The sequence below is a fragment of the Crocuta crocuta genome, unplaced genomic scaffold, assembly GCF_008692635.1.
Source record: "Crocuta crocuta isolate KB4526 unplaced genomic scaffold, BGI_CrCroc_1.0 scaffold218, whole genome shotgun sequence".
Taxonomy (NCBI): Eukaryota; Metazoa; Chordata; class Mammalia; order Carnivora; family Hyaenidae; genus Crocuta; species Crocuta crocuta.
Window position 1 is genome coordinate 9,492,498 of NW_027533170.1, and position 18,615 is coordinate 9,511,112.

Below are 18,615 nucleotides of genomic sequence, written 5' to 3' on the forward strand. Positions count from 1 at the left end.
GGATCCATGCAGGGTAACCTAGGGCATGGAGTGGCCTTGGGGCAGGGTGGAGTGACCCAGGGGTGAGTGCAGGATAATCAGTCTGTGGTGGGGGCAGGTGCAAGGTGTCTGCAGGGCAAGGGATAGTCTGTGTCTCTAGGGATCCGCACCCAGGCAACCCGGGAGCCCCACTAAGCCTTGAGGTCCCTCTGCCCTCGGGAGGGGCTGCCTTCCAGGTTCTCCTCTCCTGCCTTGGCCTTCTGTAGGAGGGACCCTGGCCCCTGATCCCCTGGAAGGGGTATGAGTACCTGCAGGAGATGGATAGGCTGTCACTGGAGTCAATGACGTATGTCTCCTCCGTGATGTTTAGGGTTGGGGGGGTCATGGAGTAGCCACTCGCCAGGCCTGGGGAGGGAGACAGGGTTAGTATGGCACTGGGTGGCGAGTTCCCATGGTGATGTCCGTCTGGGACTGATGGGCCTTCCCTGCCCACAAGAGCATACCCCTCTAGGTCAGGGCTGCCCCAGCTTTTGGCCCTAGGCGGCACCTTCAAGGCCCCAAGACAACCAGGGATCTCCACCTCAGGCTGCCCCCTGGCCCTTGTCCCTGGCAACAGACTGGGCCCAGCCTCTGGTTAGCCCTGACCTGACTGAACCCCAATCTCTGCCCCCGTAAACTAACATAAGCTGAGCTGCCAACATGAAGTTGGTGGGGGAGACCACAGGCCTGATTCTAACTTGGGGGAGGCCCGGAGTGTGTCACCTTGGCATGGTGACCCTCACATGACTGTCTGAAGGGCTCTCCCTCCTGAACCCTGACACACAGTCACTGTTTATAAGGGGGTCCTGCACAGCACAGACCCTCACCAAATGCCCAGAACCAAGGGCCTCCACTCCCCTGCCCCTGCCAATTCTGCCCCTGACCTCACCCTCTCCCAGGCCCCATGGAGTCCACCTCCTGTGTCCTTGGCTCCACCTGCTTCGGTCCACCCTTGCAGCCCCCTCTGGATGCCTCAGCTGCCCCCGACACCCTTTGCCTCATTCCCCATCCTTCCCATAGGGCTCGACCCCAAACACACAAATAACTCTGCTTCCAAAACCCTCCTGATGCCCTGCCGCCCATGCAGCTTCTTGCCCTGCTTTCTCCTTTCAGCAGGATAGCATGTGACAGGTGTGGGTCTGTGTGTGTGTGTGTGTGTGTGTGTGTGTGTATCTGGGGCATGGATCTGTGTGTGGACTGGTGTGTAAGTGGTGTGTGTGGCTTTGTGTGTGGATGTGTGTGTCTTTGACACGTCCGCATGTGCGTGCCCATGGGCGTGTATGTGTGTCAGAGATCCCGGTAGGGGTGGGAACAGGCCTTGGGGGAGGTCTGGACCTGGAACTCTGGCAGATGCATCCTGCCAGGACCATCCTGAGACAACAGGAAGAGAGGACTGCATGGCTGGAGGCCCAGGGCTGTGTCCTGTCCCCCTCCCCCCAACGCACTGTATCCCATGTCCCCGTCCTCCTGGGGGACACAGCTCACTACTGACCCACAGGTCCAGCTCCTCTGTTCTTCCCTGCCCACCTCCCTGATCCCCGGTGTCCTGCCCTGGCAGCTTACCACGGGAGCAGGATCCCAGGGGACCCCCACCATAGTTGGCTCTACACCATGCTAACCCCCGACCCGCCCTAGGGTGTACCAGGATGGCACACTCTGTACACCCAGATCCCATTTCAGCATCATGTGGACAAGAAGGGCACTAGCCAGGGCCTGGCTCGCCCCTCCCTTCCATGCCTCCTGTTGGCCAAAACCTTCTAAGCACCACACCACTGTGGGGCAGAGGCAGAAGGCCCTCACTGAGCATTTAGTCCCATTGTACAGATAGGGAAACTGAGCGCATCCAGTTGGACTTCACCACCTCTCTCAGAAGGCAACTCCTCATCTGGCCACTGTGACCACTGCATACTCTCTCCTTAACCTGAATCCAGTGCACCCCCTCCTGGCACTCAGGCTAGGGCTTCGCCACTAGTTCCACCCTCCCCAGGGCGTGTGTTAACTTTCCTTGCACACAAGCCCCTATTGCACACTTCCAGAGCTGCTGGGAAGGGGGTGTCCTGCAGAAGGGAGCCTCCCCTGGGGTGGTTAGGGGCTAGGAAGAAATCCTGGGAGGGCACCTCTGAGTTGGGTGTTGAAGGAGGAATAGGATTTTCCAGGTAGAGGAAAGTGAATAAAGCCACGCCAAGCAGACAGCTGGCCTCTGAACTACAGAAGAGGGAGGTCAGCGGGCTTGGATTTGGACCTGTGAGGAAAGAAAGAACAGGCCCTCCTAGTGGATCAGTTAAGGGTCAGACCTGAGGGTGGTGTGTGGGCACCAGAGGAGAAGGATGGCGGTCAGCACCCACCTGCCCCAGGCTTGCACATGTCCCATGATGAGGCCCGCAGCATTGCCCTGGGACCCCCAGGGTCCCCTTTTCTGGGGTACACATCCAGGCACACCCGTGGTTAGGAGCTGGTTAGAAGCTGTGGCAGAGGTCAGCCCAGCTTCCTTGGAAGCTCCCTTTTGCTTCTAAGATAAAGTAAGAGCATGCCAGGACTTTCTTTTCTGCCCACTGCCCTTCTCTCCAGCTTCATCTCCTGACACATCTCGGAGAGGCACAGAGTTCTCACCGTTGTCCCAAAGGGCCAGACTCTTCACATCTTGAAGTCTTTGCTTTCACTTGTCTTTTCGCCCTGGACATTTGTACTTCCTTCCCTCCCGTGGAGCCCCCTCTTCAGGGCCTAGTTCACATGTCTCTTCCCTATGGTGGGGCAATCATCATTACTTAGGCACCTTTGGCCTCCTGAGCCCTGCTGTTAGAATGCTTCTCAGACTGATTTGTGGTTCTCTGGTCATGTCTGAAGAGAGGCTGTATTTTATTTTTCTTCCTAAGTTCAGTTCAGAGGAGATGTACACCGAAGATTGAGGGGATTGATTCAAGAATGTTAAGATGGATGATGGATGATCAGGTGAACAAATGGATGGGTGGGTGGATAAGTGGGAGGGTGGATGGGTGGTTGGGTAGTTGGATAGATTGATGGTGGGTAGATGGATAGTGGATGGATGGAATGATGAATGAGTAGTGGGGGATGGGAATGGATTGATAGATTGAGGGTATATCAGTGAATGGGGCATGGATGGGGGGTAGACGGCTGGATAGGTGAGTGGATTGGGGGTGAATGGGTGGATAGGAATGGATGGGCGGATAGGAGTAGACGCATGGATGAATGGATGGGGATTGATGGGTGGATGTGGAGTGGATGGGTGGATGGGAGGGTAGACTGTGGGAGGATGAATGGATGAGTGGGTTGGTGAATGGAGGGTGGATGGGTGAATGGGTGGGTGGATTGTGCGTGGAAAGGTGGATGCTGAAGTGGATTGATGGATAGGGAATGAATCTTGTAGGATCTTCCTCCATAGAAGCCACCATACTACCAAAGGAATCATCCATATCACTGTACTAAACAGACAGACCATTCATTGTCCTTGCCAACCCTTTTATCCATCTGTGCAAGCCTCTCTCTGCCTCCAGTGTCCCTGTCTTCATTCACTTTCACCAGGCTCTGCATAATCAGCAGACTTTGCTGTAGACCTTGCCTGGGTGGCTCAGTCGGTTAAACGTCTGAATTTGGCTCGGGTCATGATCTCACGGTTCGTGGGTTTGAGCCCCGTGTCGGGCTCTGTGCTGACAGCTCAGAGCCTGGAGCCTGCTTCAGATTCTGTGTCTCCCTCTCTCTGACCCTCCCCCTGATCACACACTCTCTCTCTCAGAAATAAAATTTTTAAAAAAATTAAAAAAAAAAAAAACACCTGGCTTTCTGAAGCCACCACTCTCGTTGGGGCAGTAGTGCTCTCCACCACACATGCCTGGTAATGGAGGGCTCCTTGTGGTCATCTCTGTTCTCTGATGGTACCACCTACTCCCCACTAAAGCTGTCATCAGCTGCCGTCCTGGTCACTTCCCTTCATTCTCTGCTTCTGGCTTTCTAGCTCCTGCAACCCCAACTCACACCATTCCCCATGACTTCAGCATCCACATGGATGACTCACCAGGGTCCTGGCCTTTGTGGTCTTCACTGTCCTTCCTCCTCCTCTCAGCCACTCATTTCCTGGGCACACCCTGGATCTGGTCCTCAACAGAACTACACCATTACTGAGTGCCTGCCTTCCTGTCCTGCTTTCCCCGTCTACTCTTGTTAGATATCCTTGTCCCACATCTGCTAAATCCGTTAGCCTCATCAAAACTCCCAGTCCATGGACCTCTCCCCATAGGTAACCCCCTCCCTGGCCTCACCCCTGTCCTGGCACAGTGTGGCCTTCAGCCCATCATCCTGATCATTTCCTTGCCTCTCACCCTCCACCCCAACCCTGCAGCACCAACATGGCCCTCAGTGGCTCAGCACACAGAGCAAAGCCAGAGCCCTGTGCTGCTGTCCCAACCCCTTCTTTTCCTGTAGGCAGATCCTAAATGAGCCCTCGGACTGAAGTTCAGGCCGTTCCTTTCTCCCTCACTCTCAGCATTAATGAAGTAAAGCCATCAGATGGAGATCATCTTTCCCCATCCAAACTCCACACCCCTTACCTGGGCCCTGGAAACCCTCTGACACTTCCACTCCCAAGGTCAAGATCTCCATCTCCCATTCTATAAACAAGTCCCTCCCCCCCCCATTCTTTGATCCTCTATTCCCTTCCAGCCCCTGCCCCTTTCCCCCTTTCTAATTTCCCTTCACAGCAAAAGCTCTGCTTGCTGCCTTCTCTTCTCACATTTGCCCATCCTTCCTCTGGGGTGCAGACCTCCTTCTCCCCCAACCCCATGCTTCATGGAGCCATTGGTCAAGGCATCCCATGACCTCCATGCTATGGGACCCATGGGTGCTCCAGGCAGAGAGGAGGACTGCTTCCTCCTCTGCCACGTGCTGTGAGCTCACTGTCCTCTTATCTTCCTCCTTCCCCTCTGCCCAGCACCACATGTACCGCTCATCACTCTTTTCTCTGTAGGTCTCTCCCCTAAGTGTCTGGATACCTCCAGAGTCTCTACCTCCTGTCCTTTTCTCAACTCCACCCTGAAGTATCCAGCTACTGCAGCACTTAGCCACCCTAAAGACACCCTGAGTCCCACATTTCTGATGCTGAACTCCAGACTCACACCCTCTTCACCCCTGCCCAAGGCTTCTCCTTGATAGTTCCCATCTTTCCATATGGGAGCAGCTGTGGACCCGCTTCTCCTCACCCTGGCCAATCACTGACCACCAAAGCACCCCAGAGCCAGCCCTGCTCTCCCACTGAGGTCTGTCCAACTGCACTTGCCCTCAAAGTGGGCTCCTGGGCCTACTTTTCCCCTACTTCAGTCCTCCACATAGTTGCTAGTGAAACTTAGGAAATAGAAACGAGCCATATCATGCTCATGCTTAAATCCCTTCAGTGACTTCCCACTTCATTTTCAGGAAAATCCAAACTCCGTGGCTGGGCCCCTGATCCCTTTGCATTCCCTTTTGGGCCACCCTCACCTTGTGTTTATGTCCTCCAGCCATCATGCCCTTCAGGCTGTTCCATAACATGCATACTCCTTCCTGTCCCAGGGCCTCTGCACACATCCTCCCAATTTGCCTCCTCTCACATGCTCTGCACAGGCTGGCTTCTTCTCATCTTCAGGCTTTAGCTTAGTCATGAACTTCTCAACCCTTCTAAAACCTAAGTCCCCCTTTAATATTCATCTTAACTTCCTGGTTACTTCCTTCATCCTTCTTGTCACAATTTGTAATTATCTTATTTACTTATTTGTTTAAGTTATGTTTTTCCATTTCCTCTGCTAGACAGTAAATTTCAATGGGGTAAGAACCAGTACAGTTTCCTTTTCTACCCCACCCCTTATCTAGCACAGCATCTAGTACAGAATCAAGACTCTGTAAATACTTGTTGAATGAATAAATGGATGACTGGATGGATGGTTGGATGAATGAATGAATGGATGTAAATATGGGTGCATGGATGAATGAAAGAAAATATGACTAGCTGGACTGTCATATGGACAGACAGACAAATAATGATGGATGGATAAATAGAAGTATGGATACATGGATAGAAGGATGGGTGGATGGATGGATGAAAGGGAGGATGACTAGATGGAAGGACAGATGTACAAATGGATAGAAGGATGGATGGATGGATGGATGGATGGATGGATGGATGGATGGATGGAAGGGTGGGTGGATGAATGGAAGGATGGGTGGATGGAAAGATGGATGAAAGGGAGGATGATAGATAGACAGTGGATAGAAGGATGGATAGATGAAAGGATGGGTGGATGGATGGATGGACAGGAGATGGATAAAAGTGGAAGGAGGGATGGCTAAATAGAAGGATAGATATCAGGGAAATACAAATCAAAACCACACTGAGATACCACCTCATGCTGGTCTGAGTGGCTAAAATGAACAAATCAGGAGACTATTAGATGCTGGCGAGGATGTGGAGAAACGGGCACCCTCCTATACTGTTGGTGGGAATGTAAGCTGGTGCAACCCCTCTGGAAAACAGTATGGAGGTTCCTCAAAAAATTAACAATAGAACTCCTCTATGACCCAGCAGTAGCACTGCTAGGAATTTACCCAAGGGATACAGGAGTGCTGATGCATAGGGGCACATGTACCCCAAAGTTCATAGCAGCACTCAATAATAGCCAAAACATGGAAAGAACCTAAGTGTCCATCAACTGAAGAATGGATCAAGAAGATGTGATATATTTATGCAATGGAATACTACATGGCAATGAGAAAGAATGCAATCTGGCCATTTGTAGCAACATGGATGAAATTATGGGTGTTATGCTGAGCAAAATAAGGCAGAAAAGGACCATATACCATATGTTTGCACATATAGGTGGATTAGGAGGAAGTTAACAGAGGATGAAGTGGGAGAAGAAGGGGAAAAATAGTGGGGGAGAGGGAGGGAGGCAAACCATTAGAGATTCTTGAATGCTGAGAACAAACTAAGGGCTGATGAGGGTGGGGGAGAGGGGAAGGGGGGTGATGGGCATGAAGGAGGGCACTTGTGGGGATGAGCACTGGGTGTTATATGTAAACCAACTTGACAATAAACTATTTAAGGAAAAATATAACGAAATAGAAGGATAGATGGACAGATGGATAGAAGGATGGATAAATGGAAGAATGGATGGGTGGATGGATAGATGGGTGGGTGGATAGAAAGAAGTAGGGGGGAAGGATGGATGGTTACATGCATGGATTGGTGGATAGAAGGGTAGGTGGATGGCTGACTGGTTGCCTAAACAAACCTCAGGTTTTCCTTTAGGTTGGAACTATGTCAGACCCTGTCATTCCTCTGGAAAATACGTTTCCAGTTTTAAAGACCAAGCCCCCTGGTAACCATGTGCATCCCAGAATGCTGAGTAGCTAAGGCAGATTTGGTCCAATGACTGCCTTGCCCAGAGGCTCCATGCTGCCCAACCCCCACCTGTAACCCCAAAGAAGATGCATCCTTCCTGCCTGGTTGTTGTCTGTCCCCACTGTCCTTCCCTTCCCGCAGCAGGAAGCGCTGTCATCCTGGCCTCTGCCGCACTCCCCCTGCCTTCCTGTTCCTGGCCCAGGAACTGGCTTCTTCCTTCCCCTGGCTGGCGGCCCTGGCCCCCCAGCTTGCACAGAGCAGTCGGGGCAGGCGCCGGACCGAGGTCAGGGAGGCCAGAGTGCACACCTCCTCTTCTCTGTGCTGTCAGCAGCCTTGGGCAGTGGAGACCCAGGAGTCAGCCACAGGCAGCTGGCTGTGGGAGCAGCACACAGGGCTCCTGGGTGAGGGATGAGTGGCAGGGGGTGGAGGTGTGGGAAGTCCTGTTCATTAGGCACTGACCATGACCTTGCAGTCACTGCCTCATTTGATCCTAACACAGCCTGGGAGGAAGGGAAGAATCATGAGTCTAGTCGGCTATGAGGAAACTGAGTCTCCCAGCCCCATAGCAGCAGCAGGTTGACAGCTGTGCAGGACCCCAAGTCTGGCCAAGTCCAGGCCCAGCCTTCCCCAGTACTTAGCCCTCACATCTCTCTGTCCCCTTCTCTCCCACCACTACCCTGAGTGCTGGCTTCTCTGCCTCCCTGCTCCCCAGCAGCCTCCTTTCTGGCCTCCAATCTGTCCTTCATCCAGATAGATGTCATGACCTGAGGACACCTTCACTGAATGCTCATGGCCCTCTGGAGCTGTGTATGCTCTTGGCCTGGCCACCAGGGTGATGCCTATCCCAACAGGCCCCGCCCTCTTGGCAAGCTTCACCTCCCAATGCTCCTGCTATAGCCAGCAGCCATCAGGTCCTTGCCCACCTCCCTGCTGGCCTCAGGTTGTACACTTTGTTCTTCCCTGCTCTCTGTGCCTGAAGAATCGCTGCTCCTGATCCAAGACACAGGACTGAGCACATTGTCCCTACCCTGGCCCTGACCCACCATATGGGGAGGGTTTGCATCATCGGGTGGCTCCTGGGGATCATGGCTCTGTCCTCGAGTCCAGCATGGCCAACCTGGAGATGATGTCAAGACTGTCTGTGAGCTCAGGGTGCCCCCACACACTGCCAGAATGTAGTGGTAGTGGTTATCTCATTTGATAATTTCTTCCTACAGACATGTCATGGTCACTCTGTGGGTGATGGAGACTATGTGGCAGTCACGCCAGTCTGATCCACACTCTTCTTAGCAGCTATGCCCAGAAGGACAGAGGCAGCCAGGGGCCAGGCCCATGGCTGCAGACTGGAGGCAAACTGAAGGAGAAACATGGGAGACAGCTGGCCAGTTGAGGCTGAGTTTGGGGTCTCTATGCATCTGTCCTAGGGCTGGGTAGATTTGGGGACACCTGCTCCAGGTCTCTCTCTTTCACCCTTGGCGGAGAGGCATGGAGGTGTTCAGTACCAGAGTCCCCCCACACCTGGCTGGTAACCTCTGTGCCTCTAGAGGTCAAGGGTAGGGTCAAGAGGCCACAGTTCTCTGACCCTACAGGGCTGAGATGGCTGGAATGAGGGACCGTTCCCAGAATGTGTTTGGAGCTAGTGTGCTCCACAATGCCACTCTTTGGCTGTATGGCCTTGGGTAAGTCCCTTCCTCTTTCTAAGCCTCAGTTTTCCCACTTGACAAATGAGAATTGTTCCCAGGATTACAGGGAACCACAAATGACAAAATACCACATTAAGAACCATAGCAAGAACGAACTGTTGCTCACCCCTGCACATTGAACCCTTGGTTGTCACTGCCTGCTGAGCGCTTTGCATGTCACAGCTGTGGTGGTGGGTGGCGGGACGGGGGGTGGTTAGAGAAAGCAAGCTGTGGTTAGAGAAAGCCGTGCTGGCAGGAAGGGGTGAGTTGAAATGGGCTTTGTAGACTGAGTAGGAGTTTGCTCCAGAAGAGACATGGCAGAGGGAATGTGCAAGGCCAGAGTATGGCTGACCTTGGGCTGTTATGTAGACAGAACTGATGTGGGGCAATGAGGTCACAGAAAAGGGTCCCGGGTCACAGGTCAGCCTCAGACATTTGGCCCTGCTCCCTGGGGTGCTTCCTTCTCCTGGTGATGGCACACCTTCATGGCTCTGAGCCCACCTTTGAGCTCCCCAACTCTCCCCAGCAGCTCTCCTGAGCTCCAGCCCTGGGTCCGGGTGGGGGGAGCCTTGCTTCAAGATGTTCCTGGCAGGACACCCCCTGCCCTCCTACCAGACCACTCACCACTGGGCAGGACAGCTGGAGCCACAGGGCATACAACTGTCCACCCCACAAGATGAGCAAGTGTTTGAAGGACAGAGAATTCCTAGTGTTGGCAAGAATGTGGGCATACAAGCATTCATTGTTATAAAAGAATGCTCACACGCTTTGACCCCCAAATTCTGCTTATACCATACATCCTATTTAGGATAATAGTAGCAAACACAGATTTAGCACTTTTCTGTGTGCCTGCCTAGGCATATGCACTTATGCACACCACACTTCTTTAATGCCCCCCTGAGGTGGGTACTATTCATGGCATTTTGAGGATGAGAAAACTAAGGCACAGAGGTTAACTTGCTGCTCAGAGATGAGCTCTGGGGGACAGGATTATGGGAAGCTACCACTCGCTCTATACAGGACAGCATTATTTGTGTTTCTGCAGTTTATGGGTAAAGGCCTTCAGCTGATCTGACCATCTTCCTTCCTTCAACCCTGGAAGCACCGCTCTCCCTTCCACCACACTTGCCATCCTAGGGCCGGTCACCTGTCAGGCATTCCTGACTCTGCCCATCCCCCATAGCCCATTGGTCGCGATGTCTGTCCATTCTCAGATGCAGCACCAAAGGCAGGGTGGCTGGGGGCTCCAGGCCTATCCCTCTTCTCTCCCTGCTCCCTGGCAGAGGACTTTGCACACCTAGCATGCACACATCTAGCAGTGGATGCCTTCCACCCAGATAGCCGGATCTCGGGACTGCCTTCCTCCAGTCCCCTGCTGTCTGGCCATCTTCAAAGTCCATCCCTGCCATGCCAGTGTCTTCCCACTGGTCCAGATCTTACCCAGTGGTTAGATTATCTTTCTAGAACACAAGTCACTGTCCTGTCTAAAACTATTCCACTGCTTGGGGGCAGAAGCTGAGCTCTTTGCTTGGTCTTCCAGATGACCCGTACCCCACCTTAGAGGTGCGTGTTGAGGTCCCGCCCCCTTCACTGGGGCCGCATAGCATGTTTCTGCAGCTCCATGCAGTGGTTGGTTCATTGCATTTGACGGTTGCTTCATGCAAGGATGGGGGAGTTTATGCTCGCCTTTAATGGTGGCATCCCGAGTATGAGACTTGTCCTGAGATTGCCCCCCACTCTCCCGAAGATCTAGGGGGCAAAGGGACAGCACACAGTGTGTGGGCAGGTGCAGAGGTGAGGGATGGACATGGAGATGTCCTGCCTCGAGTTAGGCACGTTGGCCTGGGGCAGACTTTGGGGAAAGGCAACATGTCTGTGAGGCATGCTGCTTTTGAAAGGTCTCTGGGACAACAAAGATAAAAATGTCCAAGAGGTGGTCAGAAATTTAGGAGCGCCCAAGGTCCCCCACTCTAAACTCTTCCTTGGGGAACGTGGGCCACTGCCTGCTCCATGCCATCTGAGACCAGATACTCTAGCTCCTGATGCTCTAGCACCTTGTGATCCATTTCACCCCTCTGGCCTTAATTTCCTCATCACCAAAATGGGCACATAAGCCTATGACACAAAGCTAAAACCTTCACACACCCCAGGGTAAAGCAATTTGATTTACCATTTTATACTAAGGCAAGGCCCACTGTTGGACGCTCCAAATGCGCGCGTGTGTGTGTGTGTGTGTGTGTGCCTGCGTGCTGCTTAATACAGAGGAATCTCCATTCGGTAGAATTTAAGGTGCCTATGAGAATGGGGCTTTAGGTTGGTTGAGGATAAATGCTCCCTGCTGGAACCGCCTAAAAGCCTGCATCCCGTGCCTCCGAGGCACACAGCGAGTGGGAATGAAGCCCCCTCCCACCCACCTGCTTGGAACAACCCCATCCTCCACCAGCCTGGAGCTCCTGGCAGCCTCCCAAAGGCCGGGTGAAGGACAAGGTGTATGTAGAGTATGAGAAAGGTCACGTGCTGGGGGGCTGGGCTGTGTGGTGGGTGTGGGCTAGGCGGACATGTGGTTAGGGATGCTTTGGGACCCCAGCGGGAAAGGTCAAGAAGTTGGTCAGCTCAGATCTGTTTTCTAGAGGTCCCACTGGGGCAGTGTGGAGGCAATTTCAGGGAGGGCGGAGTGGGAGCACGGGCTGCCTGAGTCCCCCTGAGGGCGACCTGGGGGGAGGGGCAAGCTGGCAGATGCTGAGCTCCCCGTGCAGGGCAGCCATGCCAGGCGGTTGCCCTGGCCTGCCTGGGGTCAGGGCTCTGCTCCCCGGCGGCAGGACGGGCGGTGTTATCGGACAGCCCAGCTGCCTCAGAGGTGGCCCCCCAGTGCTGCTAAATCGGGGCCGTGGGCTCCTGCCGCAGGAAGAGGGAAACGCAGGCAGGATGTCCTCTCCTGTGGCCGACAAGTCCTTTCCCATGAACCCCTGCTGACCTCGCTGGCCACGTGGCGGGGCTCCCCCACTCGCCACCCTGACCTACACTTGCTGGTGGGGCCACCCCCACCCTGGCCTGGCCTGGGGGTGGGGTGGAGGTGGCCTGAGGCGCGGGGAACCAGCCGGGGCGTGCCTGCTGCCGCCCCACCCAGGCCCAGCTACTGCCAGCACTGAGTGCCCGCACCTTCCTGCTCCCAGACTTCTCCCTTCGGCATGACCGGAAAACCGAGATCCCAGAGGAAGCCAGTGTCTGAAAAGGATCGAAACTCAGGAATCCCTGGCTCCAGCTGGACACGTCGCTGCCTCTGGCTCAGAAGGCAGTGCGGGGAGTGTGAGGGGCTCTCCGGACCCCTCCCTCTGCCTACCTCCCTCTCCGAGAGGCATCTCAGAGAGCCATGGGGGCCAGGCCAGGCCCAGCCCTAGGGGGGTTGAAATCTGCCATGTGGAGGAAAACACCCAAATGACAGCAGGAAGAGTGTAAACCAGACACAGAGAAGAACTTCCCACTTAATTTCCCTGGGTTCCCTGATTCTCCTCTGCCCTATTACACTCAAGCACTCCCAAATTTCCTCCTTTCTTATCTGGTCCAGTTGCATGGATGGGGTCTCCCAGGAAGTCCTGCTGGGCACCTCCACCTGGAGTACCTGCCTCCCAGGGCAGCACTTCCTCTGTCCCCACATGCGCCCCTCCTCCATCTGGGCGTAAGCCAGAGACTGGCACACATCCCTCTCACCGCACCATTCCCTGCGGCCTCCTCCCCTGTGGTATCGTCCTTGCCGTGGGCTCCCATCTGGTTTTGCCCCTCGGGCAATCCTTTCAGGGGACCTGACCGGGTGGCTCCCTGTCCAGAACATCCCCTTTCCAGGTGTGCTGCTGGCTCCTGCCACCTCCAACAGCCTCCCTCCCCCCATTCCACCCCCTATCCCTCCCAAGACTAGCGTCATCTGACTATCCCTGAGTCCCCATACACCATCTACACTTTCCCACCTCTGAACCTTTCAGGGGCTCTTTGCCCTACTTGGAATTCCCTTCCCTGGAGTCTGCAAACCCCTCCATGAAGCCCTGAGCTGGAAAGGATGCCACCTTCCTGTGCAGCCCACAGCTCCCAACTGGACCTCATGGGGGTCACTGAGCACCTGCATCCCTACGATACAGATACCATTCCTGTGTCCCTGCCAGCCTGGCACTCAGGAAACCCCTGCAGATTGGGGCTGGTCCAAATCCTCCCTGAGCTGGCACCCTAGCTTGCGACTTGCACAGAACCCCAGTCTCCTTCCTTGGGTTGGGGTCCCACTGCCTGGGGCAGAGTGGGGAGCTGGCCACATAATCCGCTTTTTATGCCTCATTCTTAGTGTGGTGCCTGGTCGTGTAGGCACTGTGGAGAAAGACAGCCCTTCAGCCACAGTGACTGAGCCAGGGCCAGTGGTCCACAGGACCAAGTAAGATGTCCCAGCCCCCACCTCTTGCCTGCACTGACTTGCATCCCCCATCCTACTCCCACACTTCTGTCCACAGCTGGGTGGTTCAGGGATGAGTAACAGGGACAGCAGAGAGCTGACTGGCTGGCAGGACCCACCATCCTTAGGCCAGGGCAGCCCAGCTGCTCAGCAGTCACTTGCTTCCCCTACCTGTCCTTGAGCCATTGTGCCTACTGTCCAACGGCACAAACAGCCTCTCTAGAGGGGCTCTCCACCCTCTTGGGCCCATCTTCTGGCACTTGCTCTCTCCACAGGGACACTGCCAAGGCAAAGCTTTTTGGAACTCAACTGGGACCTCAAGCCATAAAGTCAGGTCCAAGTACAGCCCCTCAAGCACTCGCCCACTGCACTGCTATGCGTGGGGAAACTGAGGTGCAGGGAGAGGAAGACAGAGGCCCAGGCCGCAAAGCCAGGAGTTTAGGGGCAGAGCTGGGACAAAAATGTGGTTCTAGGACTAACTGCACACCTTTGAGGGTTCCCAAGATTCTCACCTACCAGCTCCTGGCCATCCACTCTGGCTGCCCTGACACTTGGCTGCACTTAAGTGTCTGTGCGTCTGCTCCAGCATCACCCATCAGGCTGGGAGCTCCTCAGGGCAAGTGCAGGACTCATTTCCTACCAGCCATGCCCTGATCCAGCCTGGGCTATCCTGCTCTGTGGGCCCCTTCAGCTAACATCCTCTCTCCTCCTCCTCACTGCCTGAACTTTGGTAAGAACCACCCGAACTCCCCATAGGACTAGACTCATCTGTCTTCCCTCCTTCACCTCCTGGGCACCCAACACCAGGCTCTTCTGGTTCTTAACACCTTGCAGTATGTTCCCTGTCTCCCTGGAAGCCTCTTCCTGTCTGGCTTCCTCCCTGGGGTGGGGGAATCCCATCCTGGAACCTTTGCTCTGCTCCTTCTCCAACTCCCCAGCTCAGCCTCTCTGTTGAGCCTCAGACACTACACCCAACTGCCTGCTGGATGTCTCCTCAAGGTGGGGTCTCCCATTCTCAGCCTGACCCCCTTCACTTCTCTCCGCATTCACTCAGTCACTCAACAAACACACCGAATATCTGTAAGAGCCTGGACCTCAGCTGGATGCAGGAGAGCAAGGAAGGACTAAGGGGCAGCCCCTCTTCTCTGGACTGCCCCAACTCAGATGTCCTCCTCCAACCTGCCTCTAGATTCATCTATGCCTCCTTCATCTTCTCCGTCCTCTGCCCTTCACCTTGCGAAGGCATAGAAAACAGAGCTTTGTTATTCTACAGATCTACAGACCATTTCCCTTACGGCTGGCCTCTGGAACCCTTGAAGAAGTTACACATGTCTTTATTCTATGTTCCCTCATCCATAAAATAGGTCTAACACTTCCTTGGGAGATTAAAAGAGTTAAGACATGTAAAGCCAGTATTCAATATCGGCCGTGTTCAAAAATAGCAAGCCCCCATCTCCCTCTCCCGCCCTTCCAGCACTTTTTTCCCAACCACTGGCGACCCATGACCCTCCTTCCACCCTCTGATTCCCTGGGTCACTAGATCATCCGTGGACTTCTGCCACATCATCACTAACCCCCTGAGGGGTTATCCCTGACATCTCGACCCAAACATACCCTCTGTCCCCTCCCTCATCTCCCACACTCCCTTTTCTCCAACCCCACAGGGGCAACTTCTGGTCATATTCCTGTCACAGACCGGACCCTATCTCTCCTGTGCTTAAGCTCCTTCTGTGGCTGCTGTTGCCTTATAGTCCAGGCTCTTGATTTCGGCCTTCAAGGCTCCTGCCCCATTAAATACAGGGACCGCCGGTATTCTGCCTCTCGCTACGCTGATCGCTCCCGAATTGCCAACTCAAGATTCCCCTCGAGTTCCCACGTGCACCTGCGCCCAATCCGCCCGACGGCTTCTGTCTCTAGCAGTCCCCGCACCGCTGCTCCCGCAATCTCTGGCCTAGGGAAGGTGGACACCTGCCCGGAGCGCCCTTTGGGGGCGCCGACCTCGAGCGCAGCTGGGAGGCGTCGGGAAGTGCGCACCCAGGTCTGAGGCCCGGCGGGGATTGCCGCCTCGGACTCCGGGTACGGTCCCCGTCGTGCGAGGGTCAGAAGGCAGAGCCGTGCAGCGCCGGCACTCCGCCGGGGAGCCAGTCAGCAAGGGAAGGATCCTATCTGAGGATGCAGTGCGATGGGGCGCGGCGCCAAGGGAGCTGGGCCACAGACAGCGGTGGACGGTCGAGGACCCCGAGCACAATCCCTGCGCAGCGGTGCAGACGGTGCCCGGTCCCTGACCCGGCTGCAGTCTCCGCCCGCCCTTTCCTGATCCCGGCGGGCCCAGGCCCGATCGGCCGTGCTCCATCCGGTGAACGTATCCCCGGGCTCCCAGCCCTGTCTCCCTTCTGCCCCCGGCTCCGGGGGTCCAGTGCCCCACCCGTCCCTCGCCCAGGGGAAGTATCCCGCCTCGCAGCCAGCCGCGCACTCGGGCGGGCGGCGGGCTCACCGTGCTCGCCGTCGAGCAGTCCGAGGCAGAGCCACAGGCGCAGGCACAGCGCGGCTCCCCGCTGCATCCNTACGCGTGCCGCTCTGCAGCTTGGAGGCTGCTTAGTGTCCCCCTTCCAAGTACGTGGCCGCCCTACAACCCCCCGGTACCCCTCTGGGCGGACAGAGAATACAAGTAATGCACCGGTCCTTCACTGCGCGCTAAAAAGGGAACGACCCCCGCTTTGGTCGAGGTTAGACAAAATGTAACGGGGTGTACGATTTTTCTGTAATTTCCTTTAATCACCAAATACAGTGTTTAAAGTAAGAAAAATAAAAAGCAATGAATACAGTATGTCAAATCTTTGAGAACATTCGGTAAGCTTTATCTTACCACCTACGTGATACGGATGGACGCTGTACCCTTGGGTGAGGCGTCCAGGGTTCCAAACCTCCGCCCTGCAGGCACCGCCTCTTCTTTAGATCTTCCCCAAATAGTTTTACTCTGAGCTCATTCATAAGTCCTTGTATCAGGTGACACTTTACTCTCTGACTTGGCAACCCTCTCACAGACTTCCTTTCTCTTTTCAGTTCTGTCTCTAGAATTTTCCTATTTAAAAATAAATCCCATGATGATGACTATCGCAGCCTCCCTGACCCGCTTTTATTCACACTTCAGCAGCACCCCCGCCCCCACTCCCACGCAAAGGTCCATTCATCCTGGCCGCAGGCCAAGACCAGATTGTTGATAACAACCATCACTAACTCTCAGCTGAGAGTAAGAATTAAATGCTAGAAAGTTGTGATTATTCAGATGATTTAAACAATAATGTTGGAGGAACCAGGCAACAAATAAATGGAGTTAGATATTTTTCTCAACTATATATTGATTTTGTTTCAATATTTTAAGTTTGAAAATAAAAATGTATTGTAAGCTATAGCACACATATGAAAAGCATTTATCAATGTATTATAAGTGTAAATTTAAAGTCTGTGTCTACACCACCCAGATCAGGGCATATAGAATGTCAGGAACATTCCAGGCCCCACCCTTTCCCATCACAAACTCCTCCCAACAATCCTCCATGACCCACCAATCCTGGCCTTATCATTTCCCTGCTTCTCTTTATTTATCTTTTTATTACCCAATTATATGTTTTGGTTGTTTTTAAACTTTATTTAAATTTATTCATTCCATATATATTCTTTTGCTCAGCATCTTTTGTGAGATACATCTATACCACTATGATGTCCTAGACTTCAGTCATTTTCGTAGCTGTGTGAAAACCACAATTAACTTGTCCCTTTACTGTTGATGGAAGTTTGAGTTGTTAGCAGTTTCCAATTTTTGCTGCTGGGAACATGCTTGTATATGTTTCTTGGTGTACATGCACTCTGTTCTCTAAGCATGGGACTAGGAATGAAACTGCCAGGTCAGAGAGTATATATCTTCAACTTTGCTGGACGTAACAGCTATTTTGTTGTTGTTGTTATTTGTACTATTTTGCACTCCACAGCAGTGTAACCAGTTCCCTGTACTCTGTATCTTCACTGACACAGTATTGTCAGTTTTGACTTTTTTCAGATTAGCCATTCCTGTTGGCTTATAGGGGCATCTCATTATGGTTTTCATTAGCTTTTCCCTTATTACTGTTGAGGCTGAACACATTTTTATAATTGGCCATTTGAATTTTCAGTCATTTGCTCTTTACCACTGCCCATTGTCTTTTTCTTATTGATTTATGGAAGTTCTTCATGTATTCTGGATATAAGCCCTTTGCCAGTTTTGGGTATTATTGCTGTGCAACAGATTAAAGTGCAGTGATATAAAACAGCAGCCATTTTGTTTTGCTTATGCCTTTGCGAGTTGGAAATTTGAGAAGGAGTTGTCTGGGTAGTTCTTACATGGGGTCTCTCATGAAGTTGTGGTCAGCCATCCAAAGGCTTGACTGGGTTGGACAGCTGGCAGGTGGTGCTGGCTGATTTCTGGGAACTCAGGTGGGGCTGTCAACTAGATAATCATCCATGGCCTTTCCAGCATGGCACCCTCAGGATAGCAGAGCCGGCTTCACCAGAGTAAGTACCCCAAGAGAACCAGCTGGAAGCTACATGGTCTCAAAGTGGTAATTACAGCCTCCCGGGGACATACTATCCAGCTTTTAGATAAGGAGAAGCAAGGTCACACTGACAAAGATTATTTGGGAAGGGAGATACTGTTGAGACCATCTTTAGAAAGTACACTTGGCCACAGTGTGGTACTGCAATCCTCTCTCCCATTCAGTATCTTACTTTTCATCCTCTTAATGGTATCTTTTTGGGGGGGGAGGGGAAAGTGGGGAGGATGTGAGACAAAAGATGTTAAATTTAATGCAGAACCTTTATGATTTATTTTCCTTAGGGCTGTGCTATTTGTATCCTTTTAAGGAAATCTCTCTCTGGCATGAAGATATTTACAATTTTTTTTAATCATCTATGCATGTTTTAAAAAATTTAAAAAATTTTAATGTTTATTTATTTTTGAGAGAAAGAGAGAGCGAAGCAGAGTGTGGGAGACGGAGGGGCACCAGGCTCTGAGCTGTCAGCATAGAGCCAGATGTGGGGCTCAAACTCACAAATCTCAAGATCAT

General features: G+C 53.2%; 1 protein-coding gene across 1 annotated transcript in view; it reads right to left on the reverse strand.

Annotated features, from left to right (window-relative positions):
* Window positions 1-16,077, reverse strand: part of FLT4 (fms related receptor tyrosine kinase 4) — a 42,315-nt gene extending 26,238 nt beyond the window's left edge. The window contains exons 1-2 of the mRNA XM_077746332.1: window positions 16,011-16,077; window positions 288-384 (exon numbers count right to left, since the gene is read on the reverse strand). Of these exons, the coding sequence (XP_077602458.1) occupies window positions 288-384; window positions 16,011-16,077 (164 nt within the window). The remainder of the gene's footprint in view (window positions 1-287; window positions 385-16,010) is intronic.
* Between the last annotated feature and the right edge of the window lie 2,538 nt (window positions 16,078-18,615).